At 34.3% G+C, this 22469-nt stretch overlaps 1 protein-coding gene and 1 pseudogene across 3 annotated transcripts in view; both read left to right on the forward strand.

Annotated features, from left to right (window-relative positions):
• Positions 1-12866, forward strand: part of LRRCC1 (leucine rich repeat and coiled-coil centrosomal protein 1) — a 39091-nt gene extending 26225 nt beyond the window's left edge. For 2 of the 3 annotated variants that reach the window (XM_034668258.1, XM_034668260.1), the window contains 9 exons: positions 283-422; positions 2081-2282; positions 2679-2864; positions 3634-3808; positions 4693-4856; positions 8496-8704; positions 8795-8932; positions 10409-10544; positions 12338-12866. In XM_034668258.1, the coding sequence (XP_034524149.1) occupies positions 283-422; positions 2081-2282; positions 2679-2864; positions 3634-3808; positions 4693-4856; positions 8496-8704; positions 8795-8932; positions 10409-10544; positions 12338-12460 (1473 nt within the window). In that variant the 3' untranslated portion in view covers positions 12461-12866. Of the gene's footprint in view, positions 1-282; positions 423-2080; positions 2283-2678; positions 2865-3633; positions 3809-4692; positions 4857-8495; positions 8705-8794; positions 8933-10408; positions 10545-11160; positions 11222-12337 lie in introns of all 3 variants that reach the window. The other variant, XM_034668259.1, reaches the window with a different exon arrangement.
• A 5715-nt stretch (positions 12867-18581) lies between these two features.
• On the forward strand, positions 18582-18690 carry LOC117803892 (annotated as a pseudogene).
• Positions 18691-22469: the final 3779 nt, after the last annotated feature.

Here is a 22469-nt window from a genome sequence, read left to right on the forward strand (position 1 = left end):
AGGTTTTAAAAGTCTTTGGGGAGCCTGGGTGGCTCAGTTTCATACTTTCTGAGTGGAAATTATTGAGGTCTGTGGTGTAATTAAGCTATAGATAATGCTAGTGTTTGATGCTTCTAAAGCTAAACTTTATTTGACCGTAGCATCATTAATTTAATAAATTTTGAAAATCAACTTAGTCACCAGTTCCTGTTATTGAGAAGGCACTTTTCTTTGGAGACCTGGCATTAAAATAGAAGCAGGGAGAGTATTATCTAAATACTATAATTGTGTATATTTACTCAGATGCGACTTATCCAAGAGGTGGAGCTCAAAGCTGCCGCTGCTGATACAGAAATAAACTTACTTAGAACTTCTCTTCATCAAGAAAAGGAACAAGTACAGCAACTTCATGAACTTCTTGCATTGAAAGAACAAGAACACAGGTAAATGAAAAATATATCAGGAAAATAATGGCTTTTTTTTTTTTTTAAAGATCTTATTTTTATTTATTTATTTGTGAGAGAGAGACAGCACACACACACATGCTCACATGCACATAAGTAGGGGGAGGGTCAGAGGGAGAAGCAGACTCCCCACTAAGCAGGGAGCTGGATGCAGGGCTCAGTCCCAGGACTTGGATCATGACTTGAGCCAAAGGCAGACGCTTCACTGAGCCACCCAGGCACCCCAAATAATGACATTTAAAAATAGAAAAAAAAAAGTTTCTTGGTTCCTCCCTACCCTACTCCTTTACCTAAAATTGGACTGATTGATCAGTGGTGAAATCTAACAGTTCATGAAAAATACCATGTTTATGTATGCATTATGTATGTTTATGTAATGCATTATATTAAGAACTAGTAGCTTAAAAACAAATAGGTGTCTTTATTGCGGTAAGAGCTTATAACAATGAAGCTTATTTTATATTTTTCCAAACCCAACCAAAAGTTGGTCATTGTAATACAGAGAAAACTGTTTTAATTGACCTCCAGGTAACTCCCTGTTAAATTAATAGTTTGTATTCCTCTGAAGTACAGTAGTCAATGAACTTTTTCTGTGAAGGGCCAGATAGAAAATATTTCAGGCTTTTCAGGCCATACCAAACTATATTTTTGTAGTAAAAAAAAAAAAGTAGCCATAGGGAATATGTAAATGAGTGGGCATGGCTGTGTTCCAATAGAAGTTTATTTCTCAAAAACAGAGTCTTAGGCCAGATTTGGTCCATCAGTTGTAGTTTGCCAGCCCTATTCTATGGAATCCACAATAATTTGAACACTTGCAGCTAGTTATCTACTTATTCCCCTACCAGATGAATTGTGTATTTGCCATGGGTTAATTGTGTTTGTTCCAAAACCAGTTTTGTGATTGCCTTTACATAGATGAGATTTTTAATGTATAAATTAAATTTTGATGTGCTGGGAAAAATTGTCATCGTATGCAGGGGCAGAACAACTATAGAAGGTGGGGGGGAGATAATTGTAAAAATCTAAAATTTGCACTTAATTTCCTTTACAAATATCTTTTAACTTCTTGTTACAGTCTAAAGAAACCAAAACTAGAAATAATGGATTTTGTATTATGGGTTTGACTTACTCAGGAAAAATAGTGGAGAACTCTAAAGAATGAACTCACATTTAAATTAAAAAAAAAAAAAAAAAAAAACCTTGCCCTGTATATCAAAAGATTGGTGAATAATTTCAAACTTTAACTGATTTTTTTTTTCTATTAACCAACCACCAGTAATAGTCAGACTATATTAGTTGTATGTCAAAGATACAGCCAAAGTAGAGGATATAGTGAAGTAGAACTTGACTTCTACAAATGCACCTAAAGAATGTTAGAAGCCATACAGTGACTCTGGACTATATCAGTTTAGATATGGCATACTCCTTTTATCTCCATCACCACTGAACATACACTTCAAATAAAACTCACATTCTTCCTCTACCATCCTGTGCCAGTTTCTTTGCACCAAAGTGAGGAGCTGATTTTAAATTAACAATAGAGAATATAGACTATTTTAACAACTATTTAAAGACTTTGAAAGTTTTTCTTTCCAGGTGAATAGCATCCTGTGATTTTTATTTGTTTTGCATTCCAGGAAAGAACTTGAAACAAGGGAGTTTTTCAGTGATGCTGAGTTCCAGGAAGCCTTAGCTAAAGAAGTAGCTAAAGAAGAAAGAAAGCATGAGCAAGATATAAAAGAATACCAAGAAAAAATTGATACATTAAACCAACAGTATATGGATTTAGAAAATGAATTCCGTATTGCTCTAACTGTTGAAGCCAGAAGATTTAAAGATGTAAGAATTAGCATCTAGCTTTGTATTGAAAACAGAATCAGCAAGATATGGTTGGATGAGAGGACTGTATTTTAGAATTCTAGCTTTATTTACACATTGGCTATGTGATTTTAAGCAAATTACTTAAATTTTTAGAGCCTTAGTTTCTTCACATGAATAATAGCTACTCTTCAGTGCTGTTGGAAAAACTAAGTGAGATTATAAATGGTCAAGTAAAGAGCACTAGAATAGGAATTGGGCAGCCTGAATTCTTCTATTACTATAGAGCAGGGATTGGCAAACTAAAGCCCCTAGGCCTATTTTTGTGAATAAAGTTTTATTAGAACTCAGCCACAGAGACAAATAGTTTATAAATATTTGGAGAACTGCTATTTATAATGCAATTTTGAAATATAGGTTAAAGATGGTTTTGAAAATGTTGCAACTGAGTTAGCAAAGAGCAAGCATGCTCTTGTTTGGGCTCAACGAAAAGAAAATGAATCTTCCTCTTTAATTAAAGATCTGACCTGTATGGTGAAGGAGCAAAAAACAAAACTTGCAGAAGTTTCAAAATTGAAACAGGAAACAGCAGCAAATTTACAGGTAAAACATTATAACATATTTCCTTTTTAGTTTTCTATGTCATAGTTTCAAGTGTATCGTGACGATTTTAGGAAGTAGCGCAATTATGGACTTTTAAATAATGCTAATTATATATTTGAGGTGAATGAGAAAAGTAATATAACTAGGAGATTAAACCATGATTTCATAGATTGTATTGCTTATACTAAAATAGTATTTAAGTAAAATAAGTGAATTTAAGAAATGTACTAAGTAAATAGGTGCCAATTATACAGTGATACAGCAAAAATTGTGGTGGTGATACTCAGCTGGTAACCTGAGTTTGGGAAACACAGGCGAATTGCTGATAATTTTGTGGTGGTGATGGTTGTTTTTAGATATACCTAGCTGTAATAATTTTTAAATTTTTTAGTGCTGTTGTCTCAGTTTCAAACATTAGTGGTATTTTGCCCAAGAGAACTTAATTCCTGGAAGTGTCCTTTAGGTTATTGATATAAATGGTTGGTAAGAAATTTTGAGTATTCCATGTATAGTTACTCTTTTAAGATATTGATACTAGAATAAAATTCAGTTTTTAAAGGGATAGTCTCTTAAAATTTGACTTTTTATGACCTATATCTGTCTTTAACAAAATTAAAACTTTTTTTGATGTAAAATTTAGGAGCATTTACCTTGTATTTGCTTAAATAACATTTTTTTCTCCTAAAGTGCAAAAAGTAAAAAATAAAGAAGGCTTAAATGTGATAATTACTTTGCTTCCCCCTCCCCCAATGTTTCTGGGGATGTACAGAATCAAATCAGCACCCTTGAAATCTTGATTGAAGATGACAAGCAGAAGAGTATTCAAATAGAACTTCTCAAGCATGAAAAAGTCCAGCTTATTTCTGAGCTAGCTGCCAAGGAATCACTAATTTACGGTCTAAGGACAGAAAGAAAAGTATGGGGGCATGAGCTGGCGCAACATGGTAAAATTTTCAAATTTTCAAAGCAAAAATAGCCCATTCTTCTAAATCAACGAATCTGGGTATTGAGAAAAGGAAGGACTTTTTAACCTGCCTAAGACATACCAAAAAAGAAAGTGACATTTTATATGGAAGGATAAGCAGGCATTTGCCAGACAAACAGCCAAATGAAATGGCTCCTAAGTTATGAATTTATTACACTAGTTAGGAAGTTACAGCTCTGATTTTGGTGGTGGTGGTGGTGGTTTTCTTCCCAATATAAGTGGGTTACTTTTCTGAACAGGTATATCTTTACAGTGCTACAACTGACTAAGTCATTGAAATAATTCCTTCTTATACAATGCTTTTAAATTTTTGTATAGTATACAGTATTCAGTTTTTTTCTAAAATCGTTGGTAACACTTACCTTGTTACTGATGGAGAAATGTGAGATAGTATATGAATGAAAACCACTTTAGGCTTAGGTAAATTTACTCTTAGTCTCCTTTCTTTTCTAGTCACTATAAAGCAAAAGATGGACCCTGTTTTCTGGCATTTGTAGATACTTTACAAATTATGAATAGCTAGATGTTGGTTTTAATGGAGAATTGCCATTTGTCCATTCCATATAATAATCTTGAATATGATTTTTTTTGTTTGAATGCCATAACTTGACTAATTAAATACTACATGTCTGAGTTACTTGTTCTTGATTTGTAGTTTTAGGTTTTCCAAAAGACCTTTTGGTTTTCTTCCCCTTTCCTTTCTATTATGCTTTATATATTTTGGTTTTTTTATTCAGTTTTTCTTTTTATTTACTGTATTACACATTGTTAAGTTGGATGTTCATAAAATACAAATCTTCCAAGGTCTTTTAAAGTTTGTTACTGATGATGTTTATTTCTCAGGATCATCTCTAGCCTTAGATCGTGGGAAATTAGAGGCTCAAATTGAAAGTTTATATAGAGAGAATGAGTCTCTGAGAAAGAAAAATGAATGTGATAATGATGCATTAAGAATTAAGTGCAAAATCATAGAAGACCAAACTGAAACCATTGGAAAATTAAAAGCTGTAAGTTTGATACTTTATTTTGGGAAAAGAGCATGTGGCAGATTTGTAAATTACTGGTTCAAATTATCAAATAAATATCTATCTCAATGAATCCAAACTGTTGTGGAATTTGAGACAGATTGTCATCTGTTTCCTTGTATGATATATGCCTTTTCCCTTTTAAAAGGACCATATGGCTTTTATTTATTAATTTTAAATTACTTTTACCTCATAATTTTATGGGATGATATTATTATTGCCTGTGAAATAACTGGAAATAGTGTCAATAAAGGATTAGGAATCTTAAGAAAATTCATGTTTTATATGTTTAAAATATCCTTTTAGAGCATTGTTTAAGATGTTCCGATATTGCTAAATCACATCTCAAAATTATGACAAGACCAACTATTCTATATTTAAAAATATAGACTGTTTGTAAAAGATTCATACTTGTTCCCAGGGGAAACCATTTTTTTACCCTCTTCTTCAATATGGCCTGTCTTAATAGAGATACTAACAGAATTGTTTGCTTCAAAGTATGTTACATGAAAAATTTACAGAGAAATTTTTTAAAGTTATCTTGAGCACTGAATCAAATTTGATCTCCAAAATTTTCTTCACAAGATCATCTATTATAAAAATGGAGAAAAGAGTTCAGAAGCTTCTAGATGAGGTTATCACCCATTAAAGAACTCATTCTTCAGAGTAACTACAACTGCCTAAGATTTATTTTTCTTTTTCTCAGTCATTTTTTTAAAAAAATTCCTTGAGGGGCGCCTGGGTGGTGGAGCGGTTGAGCGTCTGCCTTCGGCTCGGGGCGTGATCCCGGCGTTATGGGATCGAGCCCCACATCAGGCTCCTCCGCTATGAGCCTGCTTCTTCCTCTCCCACTCCCCCTGCTTGTGTTCCCTCTCTCGCTGGCTGTCTCTATCTCTGTCAAATAAATAAATAAAATCTTTAAAAAAATAAATAAATAAATAAAAAATAAAAAAATTCCTTGAGAACTTTATCAAGTACAGAAAATCAACATTTATCACCATGTTGCTATATCCATAGTTAGGCTATGAATGCCTGAACTATACCACCCTAAACAGTTACATAGGTATTCCCTCAATTGAAATTTGATTTTAGTATATCCAAAATTTCAAATATATATATCATACATGCCAAGCAGCAGGGAAAAATCATCGAAAAATTTTTTTAGCAATAAGTCTTTTTTCTTGTTTTAAAAATCTAGCCAAGCATATTTTCCTTTGAGTTAAGCTAAATATGAAACACAAGGACTTGTGATTTGCTTTTAAATTTCACGAGGCAAAGCAGGTGATACTGTAGGTATAATACATTGTTTTTGACAAAGCTACTTCCATAGAAGACTGCTGCCTTGTCAGTGTTAGAGCAGGAAGGAAATGACTAGTAATGAATGATAACAGTTGATCTGAAACACAGAAGAGTTTTAGTTTTAGGTTTTTGGTTTTTAAAAAAAGTTCAGCCCATCATTTTTTCCCCCACAATTTACTACATTTATTATAAAGAACATTGCATTAGCCTCAAAGATATGAGTATTAATGCTGCTTTTCAGTTAATCATATAGCATAGAGAGGTAGTTTGGCATAATTTCTTTCAGCAGCAAATTCCTCATCGCTAATACCTAAAATGGATGATGACCATTACTCATCGTTAAATTAGATATTCATAAAATAGAAATCCTCCAGGTCTTTTAAAGTTTGTTATTGATAATGTTGTTTCTCAGGTTTGTCTCTAGCCCAAAATCATGGGAAACTAGGGGTTCAGATTGAAAGTTAATGTTGAAGGAGCAAGTCTGCAAAAGGCAAATGAACATGATAGTGATGTTTGAGGTTTTCAGTTTGGAGATTGATAATTTCAGTTAAATAGATTCTATAGTTAGTTTTTGACTATGGAAATCAGAAGCAGAAATTTTTTTAAATTCTGTTTCCTCCCCATATATTATTTTGGTACTTTTCAGTATATATGGCTCACAGTACTCTCTGATGATGCAATGTTTGTTATTCTTTTTTATTAATAGGATTATTTCATAAGACTCTTATAGCTTTTGTGGATTCCCATAATATGTGTCAAGACTGATCACTCTTAAGTGCTTCAGAGAGTTGTGGGGAGAAAATAAACAATTCATGACTTTATTTATTTTTTAATATTTTATTTATTTATTTGACAGAGAGACAGCCAGAGAGAGAGGGAACACAAGCAGGGGGAGTGGGAGAGGAAGAAGCAGGCTTCCCAGCAGAGCAGGGAGCCTGATGGGGGGCTCAATACCAGGACTCTGCTGGGATCACGCCCTGAGCCAAAGGCAGACGATTAATGACTGAGTCACCCATGCGTCCCCAATTCTTGACTTTAATGCAGATGTTGGTCAGGACTACAAGACTACTTGACATCTTTGCTTAGAATTTTTAATGTGTATCACACTGAAGAATTGAACCTCCTCCTTATAATACTTATGAATAGGTATTTAAGTTAGCCTTTTCCAGTATTTGTTTGCCTCCATCTTCTTCCCAGAAGGAAAAAAGGGCAAGGTGGGGCAGAGGAAACAGTAAAAATCAGAACTACCAAGTTCATCTTTTTCTTAATCGCAGGGACTGATATCAGTAGGTGGTATATAGCAGGGCTACTCCAGACATCCAGGCATGCCCACATAAAGCAAACAAATGTTCACCGGAATAAGTAACCTATATGAGGCCTAGTACCTGCAAACTTTTAACAGTGCCTGTGGTGGTTTTGATCTTTCATTATCCTCTGATTTGTAGTATGTAAATACAGGATAAAGTCTGGCTCATGGTATAGAAGATAGAATAAAAAATGTTTTGGGAGATATGAAACCTGTTTTAGGTGACATTTTAATAGTGATAAAATCATACTTTATTTTCAAGTAAAGTATTTGCTCATCCTGATGCAGAAAGCACTTCTGTTTAGCACAGTAGAAATAGCAGTTTAATTTATGCCATGACATATACTGTGAATATCAGTGTTTGCTGTATCAGTCATCCAATTAAAGTTTGCTTTCTGTTTTTTTTCATGAAATCATCTTTTCAAATGCAAAATTGTGGTAATTGAAAATTTGTGCTGCTTTCTTTTCTTTCTCTCTCCTTCTATGACTGATAATTGCCTAACTTACTGAAATAAAAAATGTGAAGGGAATAAAATTTTATTTTTCTTAATAAAGCACTTAAAGTAGTAGTGATGTTTCTTATTGATTGTGATTTTAAAATGTCCCGTAGGGGTACCTGGGTGGCTTAGTCGGTTAAGTATTTGCCTTAAGCGTATGTCCTATAAATCTCTTTGAAAACACTCAATAAACATTCAATTTATTTATTTATTTATTTATTTATTTTTAAGATTTTATTTACTTATTAGAGAAAGAGCACAAGCAGGGGGCAGAGGGAGAGGGAGAAGCAGGCTCCCCACTGAGCAGGGAACCCAACACAGGGCTTGATCTCAGGATTCCTGGACTCCCGAGATCATGACCTGAGATGAACGCAGATGCTTAACCAGTTGAGCCACCCAGGTGCCCCTCTATTTTTTTAATGTGTAGTTTTTAGAATAATTTTAAACCATATCTAATTAATTAGGAAATGAGACATTTAAGGTTAATAAAGGTAAAGTGCTGATTTTTTTTTCTTGAAGTGTGTACAAGAAAGAGAAGAACAAATCAAAATATTACAAGAAAAGATCACTGAAATACAAAAATGTACTCAAGAACAACTTGATGAAAAATCTTCACAACTGGATGACATAATTGAAAAACTGGAAAGACACAATGAAAGAAAAGAAAAACTAAAACAACAGTTGAAAGTAAAGGAATTAGAACTTGAAGAAATTAGAAAAGCTTACAGGTACATAGTATTTCCTGTTGAGAAATAAAATGTGGCTAAATAATTTCATATAATCAGTTTTATTTTTTAAATTGTTTCTTTTTGTATTAGTACACTTAATCAGAAATGGCATGATAAAGGAGAGCTTCTAAGTCATCTTGAAATGCAAGTAAAAGAAGTGAAAGAAAAATTTGAAAACAAGGAAAGGAAACTGAAAGCAGAAAGAGACAAAAGTATTGAACTACAAAAGTAAGCACTAGGTCCTAAAGTATGTGGGGGATCTTTAAACATAAACACTGAATTGGAATGGGGGAGATAATGTAAAAAGGACAGAGAAAAGGGCTAAACACATGTTGGACTTAGTTATTTGCCAAGTACTTTACTTCCATTCTATCTATAAAATGTAGATAATAGTTCCTACCTCAAACTTTTGATGTGAGGTTTAAATTTTGTGTGTATGTATATTTATGTATATATATGGCTTATATGAGTTATTTAGTACTTAATGCCTGACACATAGTAATTGCTGTGGAAAAATATTATACTCTATAGAAAGTTCTAATTAATAATACAGTTACTTGTTTGTCTGCTAACAGACCCTGTTCCACTTTGCTTTCAACCAGCACTAATACAGGGTCCTTGGCTTGGAACCTATTGTAATTTTCTCTCCTGTCTGTCACAATTTGAAGTCTTTTATATCCTAAAAGAAATAATCATCTCCTATAAATAGCATTTCCTAAACTTTAATATAAATCATAAAGCCTGATAGTTTTCAAAATATCTTACATTGTTTATTATTGTTTTAATTGCAAAACAGTAAAGACCTGATTTTATACATTAATGTGTTTATGACTAGGATTAGTATATATGATTTTTGACTTAATAGAATTTTAATAAAAACATTTTATTTATATAGCCTTTTATAATATATAAATTAATTTTTTTTCTTGTATCTTAATTTGAACCCAGCAATAATTCTGTGAGGTTGGCAGAACAGGTAGGATTATCCTGTTTTATAGTTAGTTGAAAAATTTAAATGCAGAGTTTGTGACTTGCCCTTAAGTCATATGGCTACTAAGTGTTGCAACTGGGAATAAAAAAGACTTAATTCATGGACCTGGTGTTCAATCCATTATTATTATGGGCTATACCAAAAGCAGAAAATGTGTTCATTATGGACTTAACTTTTTTAATAAATTTATTCATATTTAATATAAAGGAATTGGTTTTTTGCCTCTAAGAAACTTTTAGCACTAAAATTTTGTGAATACAATTTAATGTGTTTATTAACATAGAGTGTTATTTGTTAAGCATTAGCATAGAGAATTCAGACATACAATACATATTCATAAACTTAAACCTTCCTATAGCGTACACCTCTCAAATTACCATACTGCAAACACATGGGAAATAAAAAGATTGATAATAGTCATCTGTGAATGTGCTTATAAATCATACCCTTAGACTCAAAATAAATGAGAACCAGAGTACTCTAACTTTTAGAGGGTGAAAGTGTAACACATTTTCGTTGATGTTACCCTACCCTGTTGTGACTAACAGATTCCACTGGATGATGAACCACTTATATCTTTAGTCACCCAAGATAGCCCTTTGCTACTTAATGGAGTTATACTTCCATTAAAATATGAATATAAGAGTTGCCATCTAAGAAGAAAAACAATCCTAATTTTTATGCACAATGATAATGTGGTTTTTATTTTTAAGGGATGCGGTGGAAAAGCTTCATAGTATGGATGATGCCTTTAAAAAACAAGTCGATGCAATTGTTGAAGCTCATCACGCTGAAATAATACAACTGGCAAGTGAAAAGCAGAAATACATTGATTCTGCAAATTTAAAGGTACTATAAATAAAAAGTACAATCCATCACTATTTTGGAAAAAGTTTCCAGAGAGTATTTTATTAATTAGGGTTTAAGACTATCATTGATGGTCTTCAATGATATCGTTTAATAACAAGATATCATTTAATATCATTGACAGAGGAACTTAGGGTGGTGTTAAATCAGAGGTAGACATCAGAGTCACCTGTAGAGCTTTTTAATAATACACATGCATGAGCTTCCCCCTCAGAGACTTTCATTTCCTAAGTCTCTGGTTAGACCCAGGTATTTTTAAAATGCAACAGGTAACCCCTGTTTGGTTTGGTATGTCCCCTCTGTTGAGATCCACTAGGTGAGTGGACAGTTGTAAATTTCCGTTTTCCCTTGATTTTGAAGCGGCAGTAAGAAACTGAGATATCTGTGAGACGGAGATTGAAAATCAGCTAGCTGGGAAAGAGTTCATAAACAGAAAGTGTAACTCTGTATAATTATAATGACAGTTGTGTGATTAGGTGACATTACCCTCAGGAGTCTATGTGAAAGAAAAAGAAGCAAGCGACAAGGTCTTTGGAAATAATGGCAATAAATAAGGAAGTATAACTTGTTCAAAATGTAGTTCTTTATTTTATTTCAGGTCAACAGATGTTTCAGAAGTTTTCTTTAAAATCTACCAAGTGTTAACAAGGGTGCATCAGGTAATACCAAATAAAGCATAAGATTAGGCCCTTAGCTGGAAGGAAAATACTAAGTTTGATTTTGGACCTCTGGTGCCAAAGTGGTGTAACATCAAAGGGATGTTAGAGAGTTACAGAAATGGCACCAGGGCTTAAATGTGATAATCGTGAAAAAACATTGCAAATTATACATAAAGATGATAATTTAAATTAGGAGAAATATTCTAAGGGAAAAAGATTTAGGAACTCTGTAGTAGAGATTTGGAAGAGGGAAGTAAACAGAAAGGAATGGTCATATTGATAGCACTAACAGGAATGTTGTGTCATAGGAGAGTTGAAGCAGAAATTAATAGTATACAGGGGCGCCTGGGTGGCACAGCGGTTAAGCGCCTGCCTTCGGCTCAGGGCGTGATCCCGGCGTTATGGGATCGAGCCCCACATCAGGCTCCTCTGCTGTGAGCCTGCTTCTTCCTCTCCCACTCCCCCTGCTTGTGTTCCCTCTCTCGCTGGCTGTCTCTATCTCTGTCGAATAAATAAATAAAATCTTTAAAAAAAAAAAAAAGAAATTAATAGTATACAATACAGAGAATCCTAGGAGAATATAGATTAGGAAGAAGTGATAAAATTATCTCTCAAAAAGAAGGTAATTTAAAACCAACAGCAATTTTAGAAATGCAGTAGACCAGATGAAAGCATTTCTTTGGGAAAGGAGGTTATTTCAGTTTTAAGGAACTGATGTTTTAGTTGAACTCATGACTCCTCATTCATACGTAGCACAGGACAGTGGAAAGATTAAGTCAGAAGACTGAGTTTCTGTTCATACGTGCTACTGAAAAACTGCACAACCTTGAACAAATTTTCTAAGCTCTAAAATACAGTTAAGATAAATTACCATGTGTTCATCACAAGAACCTGTGAGATCTAGACAATATAAATGTAAGTACTTTGTATATAATATTAGTATTTGAACAAGTTATATTATACACACCTCTTTGCTTTAAATGAATAATGCAAGTTCGATGAATAATGCAAGTTAGAAAATTCATGAGAGTAAAGTTTGACTTTTTCTTTCACAATGCATTTTTAAAATATATTTTCTTTAAAAAATTTAAATGTAAAATTTACATGTTGATTTAGGTTCATAGAGTTGAAGAAGAAATGCGTGAACTTCTTCAGGAAACATGCAAGAACAAAAAAGCAATGGAAGAAAAAATTAGGCAACTTGCTTTTGCTCTTACTGAAATTCAGCAAGAAATGTGATGGTTCTGAGAATGAATTTAATTGAAATGGAACAGCAGACCTATTGTAAAAATGATTAAATATTGTAATAGTAGTAACGGCTACGACTTTGAAACGTCTCTTTCTACACATTTCATTTTGATTATATTTTAAAAGACTTTTGATCAAGTATTTTTTAACTGTATGTGTAGGTTTTTATAATAAATTGTTGATAATTATGTGTATTAGAAAAAACTATCAGAATAACTAGATTTACAACACTTTCTTGTTTCTGTGCTATACATTGTTTGGTAATTACACATTTGCCTTCAAATATGTAAATGGAAATTAACATTAGTGTTTGGACTATATGAGGTAAAGTGTTTTAATCATTGTTGTTACCTTATTGTGTTGATGCAGAACTAATTATATTTATTGGTCATCTTCAGGTGATGTAGCTCCATTTTTTTTAAATGCTCATAAGTGTAGCTGAAAAGTATTTGAAGTCTGTTTGATATTAGATATGGCATTCTTAAAGCATATGTAGCCATCTCCACATCACTCGTAATGACCCCTTTTTATAATGCATATGACTTCTTCATTAAAGATAACATATAAGGTTTTATAAACATTGTCTGTTCCTCAAGAGGAACACTGCTGTTCCACCTTCATTATCCCTTCTAATCACTGTATTTGGAAGAATTCTTTCATTTTTGTCATCTCGTATGTTGCTATGTATGCAGAACAAAAACCTAAGTACTATTACTATTTCTAAAAGAAAGAATATAATACCACATTTTTAACTAATATCCACTGAACTAAGTTGTTTGGGGTTTTCTTTTTCTTTCTTTCTCTCTCTCTCTCTTTCTTTCTTTCTTTTTCTTTTTTCCTTCCTTTCTCTTTCTTTCTTTCTCTCTCTGTCTTTTTCTTTCTTTCTCTTTTTTCCTTCCTTTCTTTCCCTCTCTTTCTTTCTTGTCTTTCTTTTCTTTTCTTTCTTTTCTTTTTTCTTTTCTTTTCTTTTCTTTTCTTTTCTTTTTTTTTCTTTTCTTTTCTTTTCTTTTCTTATCGTGGGTCCTAAACTAAGTTTTAAAAATTAAATGCAATCAGACAAAAAGGTAAATGGTTCTAAAAGAGAGGGCTCCACTTCGTGAGAGGCAAGCTTCTTACTGAAATCTATGGGACGACGTCAAGCATACCAACATGCACAGTGGGGGTGGGAGAGCAGGGCATAAAAAATAATTGGAAAAAAGTGGCCTAAAATTTCCTAAATGTGATAAAAAGATTAACCCGCAGATCTAAGAACTTCAGTAAAACCTAGGATAAACACAAAGAGAACCATACCTAGGCACTTTATAGTCAAACTCGTGGGAAATTCTTGAAAGCGGCAAGAAAATACGATTCATGTAAAGAAACAATGTAATTAGCTGTTGACTTCTCATCAGAAACAGTAAAGGCCAGAAGGCAGTGAGAAACATACTTGAGGTATGGGGGGGAAATGGGTTATAACCAAGAATTATACACCCAAAAAAATATATCCAGCAAAGCTGTCAAGATAAATGCAAGATAATGGCATGCCCAGACAACTGACAAAATTTATTGCCAGCCAACCTACCTTAAATACTGAAGTTCTAAAGGCTGAAAGAAGATGATTCCAGAGAGTAACTCAAATCCACTGGAAGAAATGAAGAATACTGGGAACACTAAACACGTAGGTAAGTTCTCCTAAGACCATAAATATGTTTTTCTTCTGCTAATTAGAAGACATTCTACACAGCAATAATTGTAACACTATATTGAATTTACAGCATATGTAGGTGAAATATGTGTAACAAAAACAGCATGAAGTTGGGGGAAGGAACAGCTATATTGTTTAATGTGCTAGATTAATAGTAATCTAAAGATGACTGGTAAAGTGCATATTGTAATTCCTACAACAGCCACTAAGAAAATAACCCAGTTATACTTGAAAAATCAACAGAGTGAGTTCCACTTCTAGAATGGCAGCACAAGGAACTCTGGATGTGTTTTCTAGCAAAACAACCACAACTGGTAAAAAGTATTTTATTTATTTATTAAGGTTTTATTTATTTGAGAGAGCAGGGGGAGGGGCAGAGGGAGAAACAGACTCCCTGCTGGGGGGGGCCAACATGGAGCTCTATACCAAGACCCCAGGATCATGATCTGAGCTGAAGGCAGACAGTTTTTTGGGTTTTTTTAAAAGATTTTATTTATTTAATTGACAGAGCTAGCCAGCGAGAGAGGGAATACAGGCAGGGGGAGTGGGAGAGGAAGAAGCAGGCTCCCAGCAGAGAAGCCTGATGTGGGACTCCATCCCAGGACTCTGGGATCACGCCCTGAGCCAAAGGCAGATGCTTCACGACTGAGCCACCCAGGCACCCCTGAAGGCAGACACTTAACCAACTCAGGAGCCCTGTAAAAAGTATTTTAAAGCACCCATTTAAAGTCTGAAAATTGTCCTAATAGCATACAGCAGATGAAGAAATATTTCTTCAAGAAAATGTATTCTCTGTAAGCACAACAAAAGCCTACAATAGATTCCTTAAAATGCCCCGTTTTCACCTAAAAAAGTAGACATGCAAAGAAATAGAAAAGGGGGACCCATACAGAGGTGAAAAAGCAGGCAGGGAAAAATACTTAAAAGAGAGCCCAGATATTAGATAAAGACTTCAAAGCAACCACTGTATATTCAAAAGACTGAAGGGAAGCAGGCTTTAAAAGTAAAGGAAGCTATGTTAATAGTGCTTACCAAATAGAGAATAAAGAGAAATATTTTTTAATGAAATTTTACTTTAGGGGTTCTACAGGGCATTTGAACCAGCAGAACAGTCTGTGAACTTGGAGATTATGCAATCCGAAGAAGAGGAAAAGCACTGAAGAAAAATTAACAGAACCTCAGAAATGTGGATCGTATTACATGTACCAACATACAGTGAAGTACAAAAGGAGAGGAGAGAAAGAATTGATATATATGAATTCTAAATAAGGTTATGTAGAATATAACTATATAACCTATATATTAGAAATAGTATAAGCTTCCCAAATTTGATGAAAACCATGAATTTACACTCCCAAGCAGCTAACTTCAAGTAGGACCAATTCATAGAGAGCCACCCCCACATAGTAAAAAATTACTGAAATTGGAAGAAATGTGAGAAGTCCCCAAATATTTGCAAATTAAACCGCAATTTCTAAATAACCTATGAGTCAAATAAATGACAGAGAAAAGGTGCGATAGAGGAATGGGCTCTGTATTGACCCATGCTGTGTCTGGGGCAGGGGGAAGGGGTGTTGCGTAGGTAAGATTCAAAGACTGGAGAGGTTTAAAAAATCATTCAGCTTTCTTAGTTGTGGGGCACAAGAAAGGCTGCTTACACTGTAACCTGTATCTGGATCCAAAAATCTTTTTCCCCAGTTGTATCAATTTGTAATTGACATGTAACATTGTATAAGGTATACAATGTAATGATATGATGTATGTATATATTGTGAAATGATTACAATATGTTTAATAGTATCCATCACTACACAGTACATTTTTTTGTGATGAGAACTTTTAATATCTACTCTGAGCAACTTTCAAATATACAATACACAATTGTTAACTCTAGTCATCATGTATACTATATCCCCAGAACTTAAATATAACTGTAAGTTTATACTTTTTGACCACCTTCATTCAATTCCCCCCACCCCTGGATCCAAAATCTTGATTTAAAAGTACCTAGACTTAAACTCACTAGTCTAGTTTCTGTTAGTACATACCAGCCACTAAATTCCTAAAGCCAAGATATGCTGTCTTCAATACTGAGCTCCTGCACTGCTGGGATGTTAGGTATAGGAGTTCCAGTTTAGCATTCTGGGGAGATAATTGGAAAAGATATTCTACCTGCTGTCATCTATTGAAATCCCAAAATGTTCACTCAAATGGCCAAACCCTGAGTGTTTGGGGGGATAGCAGTTTATCCTCTTTTCTGTCGAGTTATTAGAAAATAAACAGCAGCTGCTACCCTTCTTCATTAAACCCTACTAATATTTAAATACCATCAATGCAGTGAAGTAGTAATGCCCTTAGGTTGATATCATTGCAAGTTCCAGTATATCAATCTGCAACAATTAATAGATGAGTCCATATTTTACGGAGTAGGAGTGTAACCCTGCCAAAACTGTGACTACTTAATTCATTTGGAAGATTTTCATGAAGTCTTGATAACCCGTCTGATTTGTGATTTATGGGCTAGTGATCCCACCACTAATGGTAGGCCTCAATTATCTCTATTTTTTTACTTCCTTTGGCAATATGAGACTGCTGCTCATGACTAATTTATGGCTTAAATCACAATAACCAAGGAGACACAAGCAACTGAACATATTGGTATAATTGACTCATTTAGATATTAAGTGGATGTAACCACTGTTTTTGTCTAAGTGCTCTAGAATACATAGCTTAGTTATTTCAGTATTCTTTCATTATGGTTCTGTCATGCTGGTGTTTCCAACATTTATTGCCACATCCTGGGGTAGAAGCCACAGTCTGACCTAACTGCTTCCCATAAGATAGCTCATGCTTTGTCCTGTCTAGAAGCCTCTGCCCAATCTCTCCACTATCACTCCCTGAAAGATGTGTTGAATCAGGTACACGGCCACCTACAAAGCAAAACAAACACCTATTTACTAGAACTTAGGAAACAAAACCTAGAATTGAAACAAATCTCCCTGATCCTTATCTTTATCTCAGGGTCTTGTTGAAAGATATGCTCAGGCTTTCAGGAAATGGTAAGAATCATATATATGTAGATATATATTTATATCTCCTTTTTATAGTGGGTGTGCTTTCTTTGGTTTTACTGGAAGTGAATTTTAGGAAGATCAATCCATGGGGTCTTCTCTGAGACTCATCAAATCAAAATATTCTTTTCCAAGAGGCTGCTGTACAGTTTTCCAGCATGACTCCTACTAGGCTTTGAAAAGGCTATATTTAGAAATAGTTACATCGGTTATTTAGTTGTTAGTTATAACATCTGTAATTAGATTGAATTTTGCATTATCTTTCTTCAAGAAGTGTACGAATTATAGTCTTCTCACACACACATAGATCTAATTAAGCAGTGCTTTATAAATAAAGTTGGCTTTTTTTTATTAGTCTATTAAACTCTTAGAATATCCTTTTATTTAAACCCAAAGAGATTATTGTTTTTACAACCTGAAGAATTTAGGGCCTAAATACCATAAGAATCTTTGAAATCTTTCCAGGATTTTGATTACTGTCAGGCAATGTTTTCCATAGTAGACAACTGTTTGACATTTCATGGGTGTATGAATCCTCCTGTTCCCCAGTCCCACCTTGCCATAGGCTGCCCTTGTAGTTGCCACAGCTTTAAATGGATTATTTTGTTGTTGTTGTTGGCCATTTTTTCACTTTTATCTCCATACTGCTGTATTTGTTGGTAATGTAACTGTCTTGCTTTTATTTTTTTTTATTTTTTTATTTTTTTATTTTTTAAGTATGCTCCATGCCCAGTGGAACTCAGTCTCACCACCCTGAGATCAAGATCAGAGCTGAGATCAAGAGTCAGACACCAGGGGCGCCTGGGTGGCTCAATGGGTTTAGCATTTGCCTCCGGCTCAAGTCATAGCTCCAGAGTCCTGGGATCAGGCCCTGAATCGAGCTCCCTGCTCAGTGGGGAGCCTGCTTCTCCCTCTCCCTCTGCCCCTCTCCCCTGTTCATGTTTTCTCTCTCTCAAGTAAATAAATAACATCTTAAAAAAAAAAAAAAGACCCCTAACCAACTAAGCCACCCGGGCCCCCCAGTAACTGTCTTGCTTTTAGATTCTGTTTTCTTAGTATATGGCTCATGATGGGAGACTTAGGATCTGTCTATGCCACTTCTTTCCATTATTTTCAAAACTTTGAGGTGGAGGGGCTTCCTGATTGGCAGATATTTTCTTCTGAACAGTAGTGAAAACAACATTGGTTTGCACTTTTACAACCCTGGAATGCCCTTTCTGCTCTCAGTGTTTACAGTGTTGGCATACATCACCTACTATTTTGTAAACACTATTGGACTTATGAAATCTGTGTACATGCTCTTTTTAGTGATCTAACCCACATAAAGATTCTGAACTTTAAGAGGAAATTCTTTGTGATGCATAACTGGCTAAAGACTAGAAGAGTACCCAGTGTGCAATGTCTCCTAAGTAGTGTATGCAGCCTATTGATTGTATGGGTTCCCCTAAGGGACCTTGGAGACAGCCCTTTCCAGTGGGATTTGATGTCTGACCACATGCTATCTCCAATCTAGGCTGCAGACAGGTATGAGCAGTGCTTTGGAAAGCACAGGGTCCATATTGGCCAAATCATCATGTCCCTCTGTATCAAGCTGAGGAGCAAGGAGCATGTACTTGAGGCTCTATGCAGGACCAAGTTCAAGCTCCCTGGCTGCCAGAAGAGTCACATTTCTAAGACTTGACTAAGTTTAATGTGGATGAAATTGAAGATATGGTGGCTGAAGAAAAAGCAGCTCATCCCAGATGGATGTGGAGTCAAATATATCCCTAATGGTGACCCCTTGGACAAAGGTGGGTTCTGCAGTCATGAGAACCTGGGCACTGCCCCCTCCTTATTCATGCCCATCAATAAATACTAGTTCCTGTCAAAAAAAAAAAAAAAACTAGAAGAGTTAAATGTTTTTCTTCCTCTCAGCTAAAAGATAAGTAAGTGTTTACTTAAACTTCAACTGGTTTTGATCACTAAATAAATTGGTACACTTAAAAACTGGTATAACATCATGAGTTTCATCTTCATGATTTCTGTCATATTTTCACACTACCCAAATTATTAGTTTCTTATTAGTTTTCCTAAAACTGACTTACCTTTAAAAATTAAATACCTCTTTTAGCCACAATTTAAATAACATAAGTTAAATCACTAGTTTGATGTTCTAGTTATGTTTGTTTTAAAAATTTCCCAATTCACATTAAATTAGTATTACAATTAAAAAGTGCTACAAGTATTACAATTAAAAAGTGCTCGACCATGTAATCAGCTAAAATCATTCTGTGTAATACCAGTAGTATGTGTACCACACATTAGAAAAGACAAATTGTTGGTCTACTGACTGATGAAAGATCCCAAAGGTAATATTTTGGCTTTTCCATTTTTTCCATTTTACAAAGCATTTTTTCTCAAAGATTCTAAAAGCACATATTATTTGATTTGGTAATGTTCATGGCTAACATGACTTAGTTGGAAGATATCCACTGAAGAGTCTGAATTTAATTTTTGCTGGATAAAGTATTTTTATAATAGCATACATATAATTATATAAATATGTGTTTTATAAATAGAACAGTTTAATTACAGTGGAACAAGAGAGTATAGTACATATTTTAAGGTTAGATAATTCTTGGATACCTCTTGTCATTATCTTGAAGGATTTATTTATTTGTTTACTTAGAGTGCTTTATTTTTCATTCTAGGGAATAGGTTTCCTGGTACTGCACAAGGAATTGAATGATGTGGGGATCATTAGTGGTGAAAAATTATCTTTTGACAACACTTTTGACTTGGAATCACTCCCTCTTGGTGATAAATCCAAAAATTTTCAACACTCGTTTGACACAGGGTTTTAGTTGCCAAAGGGTTTGTATGGGAGGGTACTATGCATAAGTTTGTGTCTTAATTGGGGCAATGTATTATGAACAGGAACTCTTTATGTGATGGCTCATTATTTAGACAAGCTGCCATCTTAAGCTTTGGTACTTTAATGATAAGCACTTTCACCTTACTAAAATTTCAAAGAAATGGTGTTATCAATCATGCTAAGCAACTTGATGTTTCAGGAAGGTCTAAATCACATTCAGTTTCAGTAAATGTTTGACCCTATTTGCCTTCCCCTTTTTATCTATATGAGCAGGCAGAGGACTGTTCATGCATAAGGAAATAGAAGATTGCAGTGTATACTAGTTGAATTATATTTTGCTGTAACAAATTTAGATCTCTTGTTCTTATATTTGAACATGTATGGTTGAAATTCAGACCCCACATATCAGATCATAAGCATTAACTTAATGATGAGAATTAGAGGGTTTTTTTTTTTAAGAATTATTTATTTATTTGAGGGGTGGGGGTGGTAGAGGGGCAGAGGGAGAATCCCAAGCAGACTCCTGACTCCCCAGGGAGCCCAACATGGGACCCAATCTCATGATCCAGAGATATCACAACCTGAGCTGAAACCAAGAGTCAGGTGCTCAGCTGACTGTGCCACCCAGGCACCCCAAGCATTAGAATACTTAATACCACTGTTCAAGGAAGAGGCAATATTTCTCTGCTTCTTTTAATGTCATCCCATATTTTTAATACATGCACTCTTTCTGTAAACTGCCTTGATAGTGCAGTACAGTAGAATACAAGTCACCATATAAAATTTAAATTCTAATGTATGTGAATTATATTTCTATATAAGTTTAAGTGTAATTTGCATTTCCTGTTTCTGCTTATGAGGCACAAACTTGTGAAAACAACCTCTTTATTTATTGTATTGTTGTACCATGCAGGATTTTAGTGGACAAAGAATAATGTTGTTTATCATAACGATTTCAAGGATTAATAATCCTTGAAACATATTTCTTACCTAAGTTTGTTGTTTTTTGGTAGTATTGTTTTGCTTGTTTATTTATTTTACCTAGAAAGCGCAGAAGACAGATGTTTGTGTGTTGCAAGTTCTGGAAAGGAAAAACAAAAAGAAATTGTTTTCTTACTAATTCAGAAACAGATTATACAAGGGAGTAATAAAGCTAATGGAGGTAGCCTTGTGATGGAAGTTTTTTAGTTCAAAGGAGACCTGAAAGTTGGAAATTCCAACCAATCATGACCACTAGATATGTTCATGCATTTAAAAATCAGTACAAAATCATCAGCGACCAAAATAAAATTTGGTTGGGGCACCTGGCTGGCTTAGTTGGTAGAGCATATGACTCTTGATCTGGGGGTTGTGAGCTTGAGTCTTAAAAATAAAACCTTAAAAAAATAACAAAAAAACTTTAAAAAATATGTACAGTTGTGTCATAACATGGTAGTTAAATATTTAAGAAAATCCAACCAATTTTTTTTTAATTTCTTTGTAAGATTTTTTATTTTTAAATAATCTCTACACCCAATGTGGGGCTTGAACTCACAACCCAACATCAAAAGTTGTATGCTTTACCAACTGAGCCAGCCAGGCACCCCTCTTAATGATTATTTATATTTTTATTTTTTAACTTTGTTTCTTAAACAATTTCATTAGCAGAAATTTCCAAAAAGATTTAATAATATATATTTTTTTAAAGATTTTATTTACTTATTTGACAAAGAGAGCACAAGCAGGGGGAGCTGCAGACAGTGGGAGAGGGAGAAGGAGGCTCCCTGCTCAGCAGGGAGCCGGATGTGGGGCTCCTTGTGGGGCTTGATTCCAGGACCCTGAGATCATGACCTGAGCGGAAGGCTTAACCAACTGAGCCACCAGGTGCCCCAAGATTCAACAATTTTGAGAAGACTTTTGTATTATCAGCCCCTGATCTTTAGCTGTTTTTAGGGAAAAAGATAATTTCATTATTTTTCATGCTGTTATTCAGTATTTCTCAAAGAATAACCATAGGCATGAGAATTACCTGAAACAAAATTGCAGATCTCCAAGTCAAATTCTCATATCAAATGCTGAATTCATCTCTGAGGTTTGGATCCAAGAACCTGCATTTTTAACAAATACCATAGATTATTTTTCTCAGTAAAGTTTGGGAGCCAGTGGTATAAGTGATTTTTAGCTTCTCCAACAGACGCAAGAGTTTGAAGACTAATTGAAATGATGGCTAATTTGTGAATATTTTCTAGCTGAACCCCAAGTAATTTAAACAAATGAAAAAAATCTATTGTGAAAGATACAAAAACACTGCAAAATAAATTTCAAGTGACCTATTAGCATCATTAACAGTATAATAATTGCTTTCAAGAAAACTTTTAAAAACAAATTTTTAAAAAACTATCTTCAAAATTA

The sequence above is a fragment of the Ailuropoda melanoleuca genome, chromosome 9 (genome assembly GCF_002007445.2).
Source record: "Ailuropoda melanoleuca isolate Jingjing chromosome 9, ASM200744v2, whole genome shotgun sequence".
In the NCBI taxonomy this organism is placed as follows: Eukaryota; Metazoa; Chordata; class Mammalia; order Carnivora; family Ursidae; genus Ailuropoda; species Ailuropoda melanoleuca.